At 47.2% G+C, this 17,658-nt stretch overlaps 4 protein-coding genes across 19 annotated transcripts; 1 reads left to right on the forward strand and 3 right to left on the reverse strand.

The window, feature by feature from the left end:
• Positions 1-1,573: 1,573 nt before the first annotated feature.
• On the reverse strand, positions 1,574-3,832 carry FOIG_13091 (uncharacterized protein). Its single transcript, XM_031214139.1, has 2 exons — positions 3,738-3,832; positions 1,574-2,154 (listed from the first exon to the last, which is right to left on the reverse strand). The coding sequence occupies exon 2, from the start codon at positions 1,998-2,000 to the stop codon at positions 1,668-1,670; it is 333 nt and encodes a 110-aa protein (XP_031056287.1). The 5' UTR covers positions 2,001-2,154; positions 3,738-3,832; the 3' UTR covers positions 1,574-1,667.
• Positions 3,833-5,183: 1,351 nt separating this feature from the next.
• On the forward strand, positions 5,184-8,449 carry FOIG_13092 (uncharacterized protein). Of its 3 annotated transcripts, none has more exons than XM_031214141.1 (2): positions 5,184-6,791; positions 6,933-8,449. In XM_031214141.1, exon 2 carries the CDS (start codon positions 7,096-7,098, stop codon positions 8,158-8,160), a length of 1,065 nt encoding a protein of 354 aa, XP_031056289.1. In that variant the 5' UTR covers positions 5,184-6,791; positions 6,933-7,095; the 3' UTR covers positions 8,161-8,449. The 3 variants fall into 3 exon arrangements, with proteins under 3 accessions (XP_031056289.1, XP_031056288.1, XP_031056290.1); XM_031214140.1 differs by having other exon boundaries at positions 5,219-6,791; positions 7,078-8,398; XM_031214142.1 differs by lacking the exon at positions 5,184-6,791 and adding an exon at positions 6,892-6,932 and having other exon boundaries at positions 7,078-8,398.
• Positions 6,491-12,629, reverse strand: FOIG_13093 (uncharacterized protein). 14 transcript variants are annotated; one of them, XM_031214151.1, is made up of 9 exons: positions 10,522-12,629; positions 10,434-10,465; positions 10,312-10,338; positions 10,082-10,161; positions 9,995-10,017; positions 9,891-9,919; positions 9,573-9,830; positions 6,974-9,514; positions 6,491-6,911 (listed from the first exon to the last, which is right to left on the reverse strand). In XM_031214151.1, the coding sequence occupies exons 1-8, from the start codon at positions 10,548-10,550 to the stop codon at positions 9,342-9,344; spliced, it is 651 nt and encodes a 216-aa protein (XP_031056295.1). In that variant the 5' UTR covers positions 10,551-12,629; the 3' UTR covers positions 6,491-6,911; positions 6,974-9,341. The 14 variants fall into 14 exon arrangements, with proteins under 14 accessions (XP_031056295.1, XP_031056294.1, XP_031056293.1 ...); XM_031214150.1 differs by having other exon boundaries at positions 6,491-9,514; XM_031214149.1 differs by having other exon boundaries at positions 9,573-9,919; positions 10,522-12,272.
• A 2,711-nt stretch (positions 12,630-15,340) lies between these two features.
• On the reverse strand, positions 15,341-17,308 carry FOIG_13094 (uncharacterized protein). The gene has a single exon (XM_031214157.1). It carries the CDS (start codon positions 16,591-16,593, stop codon positions 16,033-16,035), a length of 561 nt encoding a protein of 186 aa, XP_031056305.1. The 5' UTR covers positions 16,594-17,308; the 3' UTR covers positions 15,341-16,032.
• Positions 17,309-17,658: the final 350 nt, after the last annotated feature.

A 17,658-nucleotide genomic window follows, 5' to 3' on the forward strand; every position in this document is an offset into this window, starting at 1 on the left:
GTTACAAAACCAAACCAATGGACTTGGTAAAAGTGTTCTTTACTCAAGCACAAGCTTATCATCAGCTGCTTCCATACCAATGAGCACACTCGCAACCGCGCCTCAGCCTGAAACTGAAGGGTCCAAACGCCAACTCAGACTTTAATTCAACCCTCCCATGGACACAAACAAGATCACCAGGGCCATATTCACCCAAGTTTGACTTTCGCGGAGCTACTGTCATCATTTGTCCCTATTATCGTCGTTGCACAGAAGCCAAACTCGGGCTTGCGACTTTGTTTACTTTTTATTACCTTGTGGACGACATACAAGCAGCCACAGTAACACTGCCTACGAACTCGTCTGGGTGTGGTTAAAGTTCATCTGCATCTCAAATGAACTGTAACCTCGTGCTGCTGTAAACGCAAGCTGGCTCTTGCCCGGATGTCTGTGGCAAGACGACGTTGACACCATAGACAGGGAGGGGAACACTGCTTCCTTCCAAGAAGACACTCTAATGATGTGAAACCAGGGAACTCTGACCGAAGCATGAAAAACACGTCGGCCCGTCGAGCTACGTATCAGCACGTAAATAAAAGCCATCCAAAGTGCACCCTCTACGTATTGTACTGAGTGCCTCTGGGTCTGGGGCGTGTTGTCCCGACAGGAGCCACGTCTACCCCCCATTTTCGAGGTGCCTGCTGAGAACATTGGACCTTCTAATAAGTCCTGTCAACCTCCCAACTCAGTTACAACTAAACCACCCAGGGCTGTGGCCGCGGGCGGGAGGGGTGCACAGCCGGTGAGCCAGCCATGCAGCGATTGTTGACAGGGGTAAACAGGCCCCTCCCCTACCTCTTCCCCTGTCAATCAACCAAGATACAATGCCCTGTTGCCGGAAGCTTTCTTCTTGCCGTGTTTGTCATCTCAATGCCCACTGGAGAGCACGGTCTGGGTGAAGGGGATGCATCTCTCTCCAGTTTGGTGGTGTCGTTAGAAGTCAATGCGTTCGCCAGCGCAGACTGAACGGCATATCGAAGACAAAGCAACGGCGGGCCTCGGGGTCTTATCCTTCCGGAATTCGAGCTTTGTCCATGTGGTTGTGCTCGGTCAATCTGGTTCATGGTTGAGCAGGTGCATGGATGACCATGGCCACGTTTTTGATACACCCGCAGAATGTGTAGAACGCCTAGGTTCCCACTTATATCGCTATCAAGCTCAAAATTGAGCGACATGGTAGAACAGCTCGCCTGCATACAACGGCTGGGAATAGACACGAGAGCAACCTGACTTCCCAGATTATTGGGCTCCGGGATCGATCGAACGGCCCGCTTGCATCCACAGGCTTAATAATTGGCCCCCACCACGGACATACAGGATGGGGAATTGGAACTGAGATATGCGCTAGTCAATGCCAGTTTGACGATTAAGTGAAACTACAACAGCTGCACAGTTTCAAGCTTCACGGAAACATACTTGGGAGCTCAAGGCCAGGGGGCCTGTCAACGGAAACCAGGCATCCTGCGAGTGGAGTCATGGCTTGAACTCTGTAGTGCACATCAGGGATGGCTCCGCTTGGTTCCAATGCCTGGATATCCTTCTTGTCCCAGCAATGTTTCATCCCTTCTCAAGGTCGTACAGACATAGCCACGGATAAAAACGACGCTATGGGCTACAAGAGACAGATGTTAAATTCGTTCAGAAATCATCTCGGCAGCCTTTGGAAACTTCCCAAAGACGAATCCATCAACACCCAGCTTAGCTTCTAGTCGAGTTCTGAAATAACAAAATAGCAGAATCGGAGACCCCCAACGGCAGCGGCCCTTTCCAAGAAGGACATCCCTTCTTCTCCCTTCATCGCTAGCATGCCTTCTTCGTACCCGTATCACGTTTTTTTCAGCCACCAAAAAGGCACGGCCTCGGCAGGATACCCGTTCCAAAACTGAAGCCCACTCCACCTGGGCTTCCTCAATCACTTTAAGGATGCGAAGGCTGAGACTCAAGCTACTGAATGACCTCATAGTCCTTCATATATCGTAACCTTACCGTTGTATTGGAAACATTCTCATTTCTCCATTCTTCACTACGGTTTTGAACCGGATCCCCCAAAGGCTGGAAGGAGAATGCAGGCAGGATGCAATGACCCCGTCAATGAATCGTCATCTTGAGTTATTGCTGATAGAAGCGTGCATCAAAGAATATTCAATCGAGGATACAGAGGTTTATACCAAAAGTCTTTGCCAGTAAGCAGGGATTAGCAACTACCCTTATAAAAATAAATAGGGTATTCCTGCTAAATTTATTAGCTATCTTCTATAAGTAATTTTTATATTATTCTTCCCCTCTTTAACTTATAAAGAAGATACTATATATAAAAATAGATATTATAACTTAGGCTTTAATAATAATATTAAAAGCGCCTTATAGAGGAGTAAAAACTATACCTTAAATCTACCTTCTTATTAGTATCCCTGAATATATAATTAATAAGATATATTCTTATATAATTAAGAGAGGCTTTAAGCCTAATAAATATCCCCTTAAGCTTATTAATACTTAGCTTAAAGATAGTTCTTAATTAGGGCAGCCTTTAAAGTAGACTAATAAAAATTATAGCCTAATTATTACTAAGGTTAATATAAATTAATTCAGTAAGGAAAAAATACTTATTAATATCTCTGCTAAGCTTAGTAGTTAAGGCATTAAGATCTTAGTAATATTTATTAGTAGAATCCTTAAATTAGTAGAATATAAAAAAATAAAGCTAATAAGGAAGCCTAGATTAACTATAGTAATAAAGAAAGAGTGCCTAGAATAATATATTACTTATAAAGATTAGACCCTTAAAGATTAAAAAGCTATAATTTAATTAAATAAGACTTTTATAATGCTTCTTTATTACTATAGTAGCTATTATATTTAGAGATAGTCTAAGAAGTAATTTCTCTATAGCTATATTTATAAGAGATAGAAAGGCTTTAGTAAGTTTATATTTTAGGCCTGCTTTTTATATAATAAAAAAGGTCTCTGTTATTATTAGTTTCTAGAGACCTTAAAAGAAAAAAAAAAGCTAAAAAGGTAATATAGGTAATAAATAAAAAGCTTAAGCTAATTATAAAAGAGAAATAAAAGCTTAAAAATAAAATAAAAAGGCTAGGGCTTTATAACCTATTAGGTAAAAAGCCTATATAATCTTAGAATAAGGCTAATAGTAAGCTAATAAAAAAAGGAAAAAAAGGTAATATTAACTAATAGTAATATTATATTAAGATCCTAATTCCTAGATTACTTCCTTTTATAAAAGAATATAAAAAGGAAAAACTAAATACCTTTATATAAGAAAATTAAACTCCTAGTTATAAATACTATATATAATAGCTTCTATATAATACTAAGGAAGTTTAAAGACTTCTTTAATATTTAAATTTGCTAGATTTAAATACTATTAAGCCTACCTAGCTATAAATAAAGAAGATAATAATAAAAAAAGGCACCCTAAAGAATAAAAAGAAAGCTATTTGCAAATAGGAGGCTATATAGAATAACCTTCTGCAGAAGTAGATCTAGGTATAGATAGAGAGAATTCCTATGTATATTTAAAAAATTATAGCTTTAGAAGGTAGAAATAAGTATAAAGAAGGCAAGGATAAATAGGCATAAAAATTAATATTTTTAGGTATTAGCTCTTTTACCCTACTTAGCATGATTTTAGCGCCGGCAAAGACTTTTGGTATAAACCTCCATACTAACATACTCACTTCAAGATTCTAAATATCAATGATCCAGTGTACTGGCACTTACTACAAATCTCAGCTCATTGGATGATAATTATTTTCGCAAGAAGGGATGGTGTGTCAAACCTCAAATACCTTTGTTACCAGAGCTTCTTTTTTTCGCGAATAAATAGGAAGACACAACAAAGGTAACCATCACTTTCTCCGTTGCTGAGACTGAGTCATAGCCTTATCGAAGGTTATGGTGTTGTCGCAGATCTATTGCCTGGCGCGCGAGGATGCAGCTTGAAATTTGAAGTTTGACGTTCCCGGATAACGACCCTGGGTCGCATCGTCCGCCAGCCCAATTAGGTCGTCATTACTCGATCCCGATTGGGCTTTGCCAGCCCATGCCTGCAGAAGAGCTTGAGGAACAGGATGTTTTGCACCCCTACGCACGGTATCCTATTGGCTTGACTAGAGGTGTGTGTGATCAGACCTCGTGGTGATATCGCATAGCTTCTTACCAGTCATTACACTGATGACGGATATGAGAATCCTTGGAGACTGAACAAGCGCTTTGTGGGAAATTTCAATGTGAACTTTCAGTAGCTCATTTACGAGTCTCAAATTTGCAAAGACGGGCTTGCTGCGTCGTAAGTATAATGTTGTCCACAAATTCCTTCAGGCATATGGCGCCAACCATCCAGCCGTACATACGCGGATCTCTTACCGATTTCGCTTGTTGGGAGCGCCGTCACATCTCAGATACAGTAGGTACAATCGTGCGCAATGGGGTGATACCCATTAAACGATTTGTCCCTTGCTACCCACGCAGGGAACCAACATGTGGTCTAACGGTACCACGTGAATGACGGATTGCGGCTGAGCGCAACATTCTCAGGCACAAATTCAGGGTCTTGGTAAAGAAATTGCCAAACACATACGTTAAACGAGTTGACCATTCTACAGAACCCAGCCATTGATCTGAAGTTGAAGATGGTGCTAGCAACGTCTCACAACGCGTGTTTATTGCAGCACAGAAAGGAAAGCCTAGATTGCTTCTCATGGGGCTGCTACTTCCAGGTCATTGATTCTGACCATTGTGTGGAGGAAACCACCCTACCATATTCGATACGACAGGGATCCCCTGGCGTGGCATTTAACGCCAACAGTCCAGCCCAATTCACAGGCCTGCGCCCTAGTCCATGAGTGAGGTCACCGAGGCATAAGCGTGCCAGGCCCGTTGGTCGGAGCTGGTGCGTCTAAAGCCCGTCACATCCCGGTGGTATCACTGGATCCCCAGGCTGGATGCCTGGTGTAATGACTCCTTGGGCAAACTTACGACTACCATTTTGAGAAAACATATTCAGTCTAAAAAACTTGGTTCAACCGACCAAGGGCGGTTGATCTCGGGTCTGGCTTCACATCGGATGGGACCACAATGCAATCAAGTTATACAATGCGTGCTGATGAGTGACGTGCCCTGGTGTTGACTTTGGGATCCATCAAATTCTAGACGAAATGATCGACGGTGTCCGGTAACCGTCGATACTCATGTGACACATTCAAATCTTCTCTCCCTTCTCAAGACAGACTAAAGTCCTAGACAGCCACTGTCTAAGCCGTTGGGTGGATATGCTTATTCACACTAACATTGAACCCTTGCCTTGAGACAAGGAGATAACTACAGAGTCACTAATGACGAGGGAAGACGATCCCCTGCGCGACTGTGTGAAATACTCCGAAAGCAAGGGATAGCTTTTGGTTCAACGCAAAACCTTTTTTCCCCTCTTGCATTTCCTGTTCGGCTTTTCTGATGTGCTCATTTGCCTTGCTGACATGATTTTGGTCAGCAAACGTCGTTGCTTCAGCATCGGGCTGTTTGTACCACGGCGTTGAAGTCAGATGAATCAGAACATCCAAGTTGGCGGAAGTGATGCTTAGAACAAGGGGCTGAAAGCTTACACCAGATGAATCTACCTCAGCATACGGTAGACTGACTAGCAGCTATTTTGCAGACGTGCAGCTCAAGGTTCCTGGGCTAGACGATGACAACCACACCCTCCTAGATCAACCACCTACATTGAGCAATGATGAGGGTGATCAAGTTTATCATCCGCACGATCATATGTGATGACGAAGATGACTGCCAAATCTCTTTTATAAGATCAACGGTCGCCTGACCAGCAATAATTTGCCTATTTGCTGACTTGGCATTCATGCCGGGTGTTTCAATGGATAAATGGCCTGAGAAAGGGCAATTGACAATCAGCACGTCAAAGTTCACAAAACCTTTCACCAAATTCCGAACTACACAGCCTCAACATGGATATACCGTTGCCATCTCGGGGCTTGCAGCTGTCTCGAAAACAGATTGTTCAGCGAGTCTTTCTCAAACAGCGCAGTTCGGCACCAGAGGCCCAGCACAGCACTTCATTGTGCTGGGCCTCCGAATCACAGGGGAAAAGTCCATAGCGAAATCTTGTCTATACCACAACGCTTCGCATACCAAGGCTACTGGGCTCTAGTGAATGTCAATCTTCGGTCGTGGCTCCCCGCAATGTAGCCTCTGTTGAGATATGGGTGTGGAAACTCTTGTCTGCTGTGGTGTCCGAAAATAGACATGAGCCTGGCTGAGACTGCTAAGCTTCGAACAGCCATGGGCATACAAGAGGTGAAAGGGAACATGGCGATGTGCATCAGAACCCTTTATCACTTCATCGGTGAGTGTTGGAGAGGCTCATCGGATTTATGTTCTACGAGCCCAGAATTGTTTGGGCATTGATGTTCCCATCACTGTCACTGGACTCGTCAGTAGAACTGCGTTACATTTTAACAGTGAATGCAAGAAGCAAGGATTCATTGTAAATGGGGGCCTTATTTATACCAAGCAACTGGAAACTCATGTGCCGCATTCTTCTCCCCTCTTCATCTTCTCCTCTTCATCTTCATCTTGGTCTTCGGATCCCAAAGCGTTGGCATCATCAACAACTTCTGGAGTGGATATCCAATACCTACCAAGCTCGAGACGACCCGCTAAAGCTAATTCATCGGGCCTCCAAGGAAACAACACGATACGATAGGCAGATCAAAAAGGTGAGATTGGGCTGGACCCTGCAAAAAAGGGCTCAGACTCCACACGGGGGATATTTTTGGTCCAACGGCTTTTGGCTTGATAGCTGACTAGGTTCGTTGAAGCTGAAGCTGAAGCTGGGGCTAATTTGTTTGGGTTAACAGGTCAGTAAATCATTTTCCAACAATCGCAATCACTATCATACCGTGTTCGTTTCGTCCATCACTCTGTTCTTGGAGAGTCAATACACTACCCCATTTGCCGAGATCATTTCTACTCTTTTCATACCAAAGATCTCACCTGTCCTAGTACATACAACAGTCAGCTATGGAGCCCACCAACAATATCAAGGGCCTCATCCGCCAGTCACCGCCCGTCGATGTGTCCAAGCCCTACGATGCCACAACTTTGAAGGGCAAGACTATTGTCATCACCGGCGGTGCTAACGGTCTTGGCTCTCACATGGTTCGCGAATGGGCATCGCATGGGGCAAATATCATCATCGGCGATGTCGCTGACGCAGCGGGCGAAGAGCTCGTAGCTGAACTTACTACTCAGTATCCGGACTCAGCTTTTGCTTTTCAGCATTGCGACGTCACCGACTGGGAATCACAGGTCAGTCTCTTTGAGACGGCTGTTCACGTCAGCCCTCATGGAGGCATCGATATTGTCGTCCCCAACGCCGGCATCATCCTTCCCGACGTCTCCATTCAGTTTGAAGAGCCTGTTCTCAAGAATGGACGTCTTCCAAAGCCCAACACGGCTCAGTTTGATGTCAACATCACTGGTGCTGCCTATACCACTCACCTTGCCCTGTACTGGCTCCCACAGAATGGATCTTCCCCGCGAGATCGTTGCCTGCTTCTTGTCGGTTCGCTTGCGTCTCTGTGCCCTTTCCCAACTCAAACCATGTACACGATGAGCAAGCATGCTATTCTTGGTCTCTTCCGCACTCTTCGTGCTACGTCTTTCCGGAGTGGCGTTCGTGTCAACATGATCACTCCCTACTATGTCTCCAAGTCCAACATGCTCAAGCTCCCCATCGAAGCAGCCTTCCTCTCAGGCACAGCAGGCGGGGCAATGATCGAGGATGTCATTGATGCTGCCACTCGCCTCATTTCTGATGAAGAGATTGCGGGCCGTGCACTCTGTGTCGGTCCCAAGCTCAAGTCCGCTGGTGTGGAGGGTGTGGAGGATGTGGATGCTCTCATGGCCGTCCAGGACTCTGAGAACAACGGTCAAGGGCGTGCTGTATGGGAGTGCTACGCTGATGACTATGACAACGTTGATGCGTTTGTGAAACGCTTCATCTTGCTTCTGAACGCCGCTGAAAGAGTCAAGGGGTGGTTTGGTATCTTCACTGACATTTGGGGCATGCTGCGACGCAAGTGAGCGGCAGCCGAGGATCGTCAAGGACCCAGTGCGGTCGCTTTCGGTGTCGGTTTCATGGATATTTGAGCAGTTGGATTGTGATCGGTCTTTGGAGACACGTCATAGCCAAGGGTTGGTTACGCACGAGATCATGTATGCAGACTATTACCAAGTCATGAGGATAGCATGAGACGTATCGTAATGGATAACAGGACCATAGGCATGTACACAAATAAAGAATTGAATGACTCATTGTGACTATAAGATAAGATCTCGTATATGTGATGAGTTGTGGCATCAATGCACAAATGGTTGTTGGATAAGTTGGGGTGATCTGAACACGCGGCTTGTCGCAGCTTCATGCAGTGATTTTTAGAGGATGGTGACACATGGGATGACGGATGAATGCCGTGTGACATTTCACGATAAATTCGTGGCCAGACTTCACGGCGGCTGCAATGTAAAGTCAAGCTTGGTCAGCGATACTCGAAGACTTGGAGGATAGTTCACGTGGTGTTGCCACACAGATTCAAGAGAAGTTCCGAGATGCGAGTGAGCCCCAGGGAGTGTAATATTTTGGGCAGAAACTAAAAGTCACCCTTGTCATATCGGAATAGAAGCTGGTAAATGCCTGCATTTGCATAGCCTATGTTGCTTCATTCTCGTCGCTTGGAGCATTTCGTATCAATGCAAAGGTTGTCCTACTTGATCATACCACAACAGTTTCTTATCCATCTCACCGTAGTTCAAGAAGTAGAACAAAATACCCGTATAAAACCCTGAAAGCAATAAACATGTGTAGAACCTATATCCCAGGTCCGATATCCAACGCCACCAACGCCGTAATGTGGAATACAATGTGGGAAGTTGTCGATCCCAAAACACCAGTCGCTTAGCTCAAGCATGCGATGCCATGCGATGCGATTCGATTCTATTCGATTCGGTGTGATGCGTTATGTCGTCTATACGCGTCGGTCTCGTTTCGCCTCATGAGACCGCGAGGTCGTCCATGTGGTCCTTCGGAAAACACCAGATATCATTGATAGATTTATTTTAAATGGCCGTGATCCGCGTAAAACGTGCTGTAAAATGTAAGAGAATTGAGGGGAAAATGCCGAGGCCTAGAAAATTGAGAGAAGTGAAAGTGTTCCAGTGTTTAGATGCCATCCAGTGGCCAATGTTCTGAAAGCGGTTCATTGAGTTCACAGGATCACACATCGCGGTGAATCCTTCTTTCGGCGACGTCGTTGACGTCTATGAGAACTTCGGCCGTGATCATACTTGTAGTCGTCATTGGGTCCGTCATTCGCGTGTTGTTCGTCCTCTTTACGCAACATTTGCCTGCAGAGATCGATAAAGACCTCATCAACGTTGGCTGCATATTGTTAGTCCGAATGCGGCGAAAGAAGCCATGAGTGGTCGGGCAAACTTACTCCTTGTCCTCGCGCTAGCCTCATAGTAGGGTGCGCCCCATCGTTGTGAGATGGAGAAGCCCTTGGCTCGGGGCACAGCGCGATTCTCCTCCAAATCGGCTTTGTTACCGACAATAACAAGAGGTACATTTTCATCGTCTTTTATCCGGATAATTTCTTCGCGCAAACCTGCTAGTTCGCTTAGGGAGGAAGACGATGTGATACTGAATACAAGAAGAAAACCTTGGCCGGTTTTCATGTACAGATCCCTCATGGCGACTGTACCAACATCAGTACGAGGGTCGTGCGAAAGTTGTTGAGACATAGAGGAGGACCTACCGAATTGCTCGGTCCCCGCAGTATCGAGGCTAGAGGCCGAGTCAGTGACAGCTCTTCTCCAAACACGGATTGAGTGGTGAGACAATCAAGGTGTAAAAACTCACATTTCGAGAATAACTTGACGTCCCTGAGACGAGCGAGTCAGTCAGAAGGGGTCAAGTAGTGGCATTGTTGCCATGCGCAATACTCACATCAACCTGAAGCTGCGTGCGATAAGAATCTTCTATGGTGGGATCATAGCTCTCGATCCACTCATTGTGGACGAACTGGGCTGTTCTCGCATGAGCCTTGTGCTGCAAAGGGGAAGACAGGGAAGCGTAGTAGGATTGCGGATGCAACGGTGGGACGCAGGCGCAGCAACATGAAGAACATGGGACGAGGGGAAGGCGAAGGCGAAGGCCAAGGGAGAATGACAACTCACCAGTTAAACAACTTTTGCCCACGCCGCCTGCCAAATGATAAACGAGTCAGACAAGCGCACACGTAAGAAAGGGAGAGTCAAAGCGAAAGGGTGGCGTGGTGCGGTATTGGGTATGGACGAACCTGCTCCCAGGACTACCACATGGAGTTCGCGACTGAGTAGTGAATTAGCATCAAGTACAACGGAGCGTCAGGGGTGAATGAGCCAAACCTGGGTTGGTAGTGATAATGTCGTGGCATGATGGTGATAAAAATAAAACCAGAGGATTTCGTGATGAGCGAGCGTATGCCTAAGCAAGGCGAGTGACAAGCAATGTATGCCCCTCAAAAACTGTATATCAATCAAGCGATAAGAAGGATTGGGGTTGCTGATGATAATAGTGAAACTGAACGTCTTCAATGCACAGTCCGAGCGACGGAGAAAGAAGAAGAAAAAAAAAAACAGACACTAATAAGTCTGAGAGTCGACAAATTGGCGACAAACAGGTACAGATAGATCGGGGAACTGTTGGTGAGGAATGGGACACAAAAAAAAAAAAAGGCGAGACTGATCGTGGCCGGTTGCGGTTATGTATGTTTCTGGAGCCTCACAGCCTTGAGGTTTGATAGCTGAGCACCCAATCGTATGTTGCGACGTTGAAAGAAACCAGCACGCGCACGCCGGGAGAAGACACGACACGGGCAGAACCGAGATGTTGAGTCAAGCTCAAAAAGAATGGTGTGAAAACGAGCTTGGGGAGGAGGGAATAAATGAGACCAAGAGGGGAGATAGAGCCAGCCAGATGGATGACACTAGAACCAAATAAAAATGTCCAGGATTTGTGATGCCTGAAATTGAGTTTCCTCGTTTGGTCCCAGGACCGGGAGTCTGGGAAGCGCCCGTGGCGGCTAGCTCGAGATTTTTCCTTGGGGAAGCGGAGGGCGGCCACTGAAGACGAAGGGAAGGGTACGTATGCAAGATGAACGGCGCCTCTTTTTTCGGGCTTGGGTTGGTACTTAGATTCTCAGAGTGCAAGGGAGATGAGAATGGCCGGGGAAAGACGGTGATTTTGTTTCTGGCTGAATTAAGGCCAAGCACCGCCCCAAGAATTCGAATGCTAAAAAAGAGGATAGTGCTTAAATGTGATGGTTGTCAAGTTTTGGCGTTCTAGAACTGGCTTGAACCGAAAGCAAGATCTTCAAGGCCCGGGACCAGGCTGGATCGGGCTGGACTCGGCTGGACTAGAGCTTGGGACGAATCTAATATGACTGGGTGGTCCAGAGGTACGTAGCACCTAATTCGAGAATGACGGTGATGATGGCGGCAATGAGAGTGATGTAAGGAGGATTGTTGCTGTGTATGTGTTTGTCTGCGTGTTTGTATGTCGGGGGTTAAGAGATGTATTATACCCGCCGCTGTCTGATAGACCAGTTTAGATGGCAGCTTCTCGACAGTCGCAATCAAGACAGGGCGCCAACGAGGCAACTTATAACTCGAGGATAACAGGGAGGGAACGTGGCTAAGACCTGCAAAATGAGAAAAGAGAGCGTAGGAACAGGCATCCGTAATAACAATGAGAATTTGGAGGGGGAAAGTCAAAAGCAAAACTTGGCCAGGGGTCTTTATAAGAAAGATGTCAAGGTGGAGGGGCCTGATCCATCAATGAGGGTCAGAGTAAAGTAGTAATAGGGAGTCAGTGAAAAAGAAGGTTGATGGAGCAATGTATCATCGGCAGACTGTGGCAGCCGGGTACAGGGATAAGCTTGTGAAGGGCAACAAGATATATGAAAGCGACTGGACAAAATGAGAACCACGAGACAACTGGCGAAATTCAGATAGACTGAGTACGATATGGGGCATGAGGCGAAAACCCCGGGGCAATTCAGCGCCGCAAGATCATTACCAGAGTGACTCTCGGCAGCCAGTTATCTTCCAGGGTTGGCAGCTGTCAATCGATGGCAATCAGGAACACGGGCATGAGAAGAATAGAACGAAAAGATTCGGCCAACACAAGCCGAGTTGAGGATCTCTAGCTGGGGTCCGGTATGGAGGGGCTTGTTTGAGAGAGCCGGATAGAGAATATGGTTGGCTCATGAGTGAGTTAGCTGATTCCAGGCGACTTTCGCAAAGCCTCCTGGTCCCTGGAAACACTGCATTGTTCAAGGTCAATAGCCAAATAACCCGAGTTGAGCTTGAACCAGGCAGTGCTCAACTGCCATTGATGGGCTACGGATAGAAGGGGTAGGGGACACGCGGATGGAGCGTCAGGTCCCGGTTAATGTTGGTGCAAGGGTATCGTTTAGTGGTCCACTTGCTGTACCAGTTTCGCAACGTTCCTGAATGTCTCGGATCCAATGATTAACTGCGTTGATGTCAGTGCAGCGACGACATCAACATCTCTTACATTACAGACTGAGGGTGCACGACACAGGAGTGAGGAGAGAAGAGACCGAGAGCTCAAGCGGAACACCTTGGACGAAGATGCCACCAACCCCAGTTGTGATGAGGCCAGATTTATTTTTGGTTTCCCTCGGTATCTTTTTCTCAAGCTTGACTCCAGTAGCTCGGGAGGGCTCCCAATGCCGTGGTTAAAGATGGTCGTCCATTGGTCCCCTACAGTTGGAGCTAGCGGAGGGCTAAAGGTAGCGGAAGACGACATGGCGGACGATTTGGGCGGTCGGCAGCCTTGGATTGCAGCTGCGGCGGAGTTGAGGTGGGTCCTTGGGAGGATGACAGCAGACAGCTTGGGGCGTGGATCGGAGACGTCTTAGGCCTCGGCCACAGGGGACGGGGGAGCAGCATGTTTCGCCGCGGGAGGGGAGGCTGAAGGGTCATTGGCAACGCGCTATGCAAAATACCCGCTTCTAACAACCGAGTGAACCTTGGAACCGGGATCGACCAAGAGTTGAATTGACGAGCGGCCGCTTGAGAAAGTGATCCAGTCTGGAGATACTGAAGTTGAGATACGGGACAAAGCCACATCACCAACGTCAGTGTCTTCTCGAGTGAGGATTCGCTAATTGCTGTGAGCTAGTGCCAACGGGAGAGGCTGGCTGCTGGGCCCGGTGTTGAGTGTGATCCTTGCCTGGGGTGGCTTGGCTTGGCTTACCTTATTGACTGCCGGGACCAGGAAGAGGATTGGGAGATGGCACGCACTGATGTCACCATCAGAAGTGGTTCTGGGCGATGCAAATCATGATTTGCGTGCGACGAGCTGCAATGCAGGATGCAGATGATGATGATACAAGTGGGCACATTGTCTTACTGAGTGTTCGGGGTAAATTCAAGTCGACCAGCCGCTAAATTTAGGCTGAGGCCTGACTGCTTGGCAGGCTGCAGGCCGCTGTCAGTACTGCCACGTGCCTTGCGCGGAACAACTCTCTATTCCCACTGCCATTTCCATGCCGTCTGTCTCCATATGCACTGATCCTGCCATTTTCAGCACACTTGGACCCGACGTCATGGAAGCATTATTTTAGTTTGCTTTAGTAGGTGAAGTCGATCAACATGAATGGCCACACTCACGAGTATATCTGGGTTTGATCCTCCGTCCTCTGCACTGCAAGTATCTTGTAACTTATCCACCATTACATCTCCACCACGTCACGGCAGTAAAGAGTGCATTTACGAGTGTGTCGCCTCGTCCTCCCCTACATGCACATCATTCCAGATCATCCTACAGATCACAAAAGTACAAAGTGATTCCCGAGTCCAGGCCTGGGTCGGAACAAAGGGATAGCCTATTCGAAGGCGTAAAAATAAAAGTTAATGAGTCAACAATTACTATTAACGGTACCTGTCCTTTTGCTCCACTGGTGTATGCATCCTCGCCGGGATGCTTTTTCCTGCCCTTGTGTTGATGTGAAAACTCTTCACCACTTGCATCTGTGTCGATGCCCGGATGCACGGTCAGATTCACATAAACAGATCTGAGGCATCCATACCCAAGATTACGGAGTAGATCGGTAGTCGAGCCGGGAACATCCTTGAAAGAAACGCTCTGTACCTGCACCGGCTACGGCATCCATGATGAGCTGTTCTGCACGTTGAGCCTGCATAGTAACGTCCAAGGTGTCTTTGCATACAGTCACTCGACATGGTCGTATTTGCTCATGTTTCAACAAGGTACATATCAGGCTGAGATGTGAATCATTGTTCCCTCTCTCCCCCTTGGGATATTCATTGCCATCATCGATAGGGGCTGTAAGTGGTATCAAACAGCCCCATCTAGGCCCTGCGGATCTAGGATCGAATCGAGTGACGTTACAAACAAGCCACTCTGGGACCTTTTCAGCCCTGTTTAGCTTTTACGCAACGACACGTCAAATATCAGTTCATGGCGCAGCGCAGGGTGAGATCCTCTAGGACTCGGTGTATGTATGAGAAAAGAAAGGTTTAGATGAAACTGATGTCTCATTCCTATGCGATGCATTGTTTGCTCCTCTTCTTGTCTCCATTTGCATACGCTCATGAGTTGAAGCGAAAAGAGACAACTTCAACTTCGCCTAACGGAGGATACGCGTTTGCCGTGTTCAAGGAGTTGTCAGGTCTGGATCTAGGACGTACGTCGGCCAACTGAACCCAACACCGCGGTAGAGGGCGGGATGATAGACTTTTCTGGCGCTCGACCAGAATTGTAACCCTCTCCCGTGCCCTTCTATCAAGATCTAGTCCGGATCCAACGGTGGGCTTGTTAAGGCTGAGCCTGATCCAGTGACAAAGGCAAAGTCAATTAAAACTGAACAGCCAACAAGAGGCCATAGCCGGGGTAATCTATAATCGCCGATCATTTAAAGTTTTGCTCAAATCGGGTCATTTTCCCTCTTCCCCCGTTGTAATCTTGGATCTGGCTCCCGTTCCCACTCCCGCTTCTGGCGGCGGAATAATTCCCAGCCAGTAGATGGCTCACCAACACTCATCATGTGCCAACATCAGTAATCGACCAAACGCCGCAAAAGGCTATCTGGACTCATCCTGATGTAATTTTATTGATTCATCTCGTCTATCAGCTCGCCACAATGCTCTTGGCTGGGTCATTTCCCCCAGGAATGTGCAATTGGGTGGGTGTGAGGCCTGGAGCCTGGGCATTCTTTCTTGGTGCTAACGATGGAAGGCTAAAAGTTGACGCCTCTGTAACGTCCCTTAGCGAATGCTATGCAGTAGTAGACAATGGAAGGAGGCTTAGAATGTGTCTGTGATTCATACTGTCTCAGAAGACTTGGCCTCGTCCTGATATAGACCAAAACTCATGTGCTATGCTCGAAGTCTGTGCCATACAGGGTAGCTAGGTTGTCTTCCTCACTTTTGAACACCAACTTATACTCCTTAGTCTTCACACATAGTGTAACCGCCTAAGAGAGACCTAAAAGGCTTGTAGATGGGTATGGATTGAATTCTCAAAGCGTGGCTTGAGAACGCCTTCTACAAGGAGATGATGGTTTTCCTTTACTTGCTGATGTGCTGTACGGAAGATGGTTTCCACTCAATGTGTAACTAGGTGAACGCATGATGAACAAGACATCACATCACGCGTCAATGAAAACCCAGATCTGATGAAAACGAGCCCATTTGTATTTTGTGTGGTAATCGCTTCACTTCCAGATAAATCCTCTTATCAAGAAAAGACCCATGCCCAACGCCATGCCATTGCTGCATCCACAGCCCGAATATCCCGTAAATAAATATTAACAAAAGAAAAGTAAGTAAACTGTGAGTGACAGGTGCATACCCAGCTAATCGAGCCTAATCATCGTCATTGTTCTTCCACTGCACCTTCACAACACCCATCAGAATCCCCATGATCAACGCAACGAAGAAGATCATCACCGCACAAAGCGCCAAAGCGAGGATCTGCAGTTTTCTCCTCCGTCGTGCTCTCGCCGTAGCCACAGGTCCCATCTTGTACGGTGCGTTCAGACTAGAGCCAGAACTGCTGCCTTGCGGGTATGGCCAAGGCGTTGAAGGCGGATACTGAGGCGGAGGTGGGGAGATTGGCGATGGTGGTGCGAGTGGAGAGTATATCGCTGGCGGACGGGACGGATCGTATGGAGGTGGCGGACTTGAGGGTATAGCGGGGGACCATGGCGATGGCGTTGGACTGGAGTATGCGGGGATACTGGCGCCGAAGTGTGTTGGTGGTGGTGTTGAGTAAGACTGTGGTGATGGTGAGGATGGCGATGCGCCGGGAGTAGCCATGGTTTGTGGTGAGTTATCGCCGGGTCGATAAGGAGAGTCGTTGGGATATGCGGCGTCCGGGATCGAGTCCGATGGATGACTTCCATGTCGAGGGTTTGGAGCGTCCATGGTTGAGTTTGATTATGATTTTGTGAGATGTGATGTGATGAGGTGACTTGAGGTGAGGTTGAAAATGATATCGTAATGCCGAATAAATGTCGCGGTCGCACAAACCAACAACGAGCTCCTTCAGATCCGCCAACGTTTCACCAACACCTCATCCAACTTCACAGATGAACTCTTTTCGTTTGTCGTCGCGAAAAAAACAAGTCTGTCAAGCGTGTCGCGCATCCATAATATCCTGCCCAAGTGTTCGTTTCGTGTAAATTTGCCCTGTTTCGACCCCGATGCTCCGTTTCAGAAATCGACACGCCGAATAAGTATCCTCTATTTTCCTTGTTTTTCGGTAAAACGCATTGAAAGTTGAGGATATTGGATAAACAGACCACTCTCGCTTTGCTGTTAGCGACGTCTGCCGAGATACGAGCGCGATATTTGCTGTTTGCTACCGGTAAATGAACCGTGACACAGAATATTAGAAGGAACGGAATGAGCACAACAGAAAATAAACAATAGTGAGATTGAGTTAAAAATGGCGTGAGAAAGAGTGAGAGAAAGGGAAGACGGTAAGATAAGAAGCACTGCCCCCTTCTCACGGGCACGGGAGCTATAACAAGGATTGGTACGGACGAGAGAGGAGTCTCCCAAGAGCCCTTCAATCGCGGGGGACTTTCCTGTTCCTTAACTTTGGGGACCACTCTATGGGAAATAAGACGAATTAATGGTGTCCTGCACTGCCCCCATGGCGCCAAGCCCATGACAGGGGATGTGAGGACGTGATATCTTGGAGAGAAAAGATAAGAGATGATCGACTGTAAAGGGTTGGCTCGAAAGAAATCTCATCATGGAATAAAAAGCCATCTCCTCTGCGAAACCCAGGCCTCGTTCGCGGCCACCAGAGATCTGACAAGCTTCGGTCTGGATGGCTTCAGCATACGAATATAGCATCATTGTTTACGAGGCCTCTAACCTCAGAAGAGGCACCGTAAACTAGTACCTTTAGTTGCCGATCTGAAACCGGCTCGACCCTTGCAAAATCTCCATCAAGCAAATTCCTCCATGCTAGGACCACCA

Source organism: Fusarium odoratissimum (genome assembly GCF_000260195.1).
Source record: "Fusarium odoratissimum NRRL 54006 unplaced genomic scaffold supercont1.30, whole genome shotgun sequence".
NCBI classification, from domain to species: Eukaryota; Fungi; Ascomycota; class Sordariomycetes; order Hypocreales; family Nectriaceae; genus Fusarium; species Fusarium odoratissimum.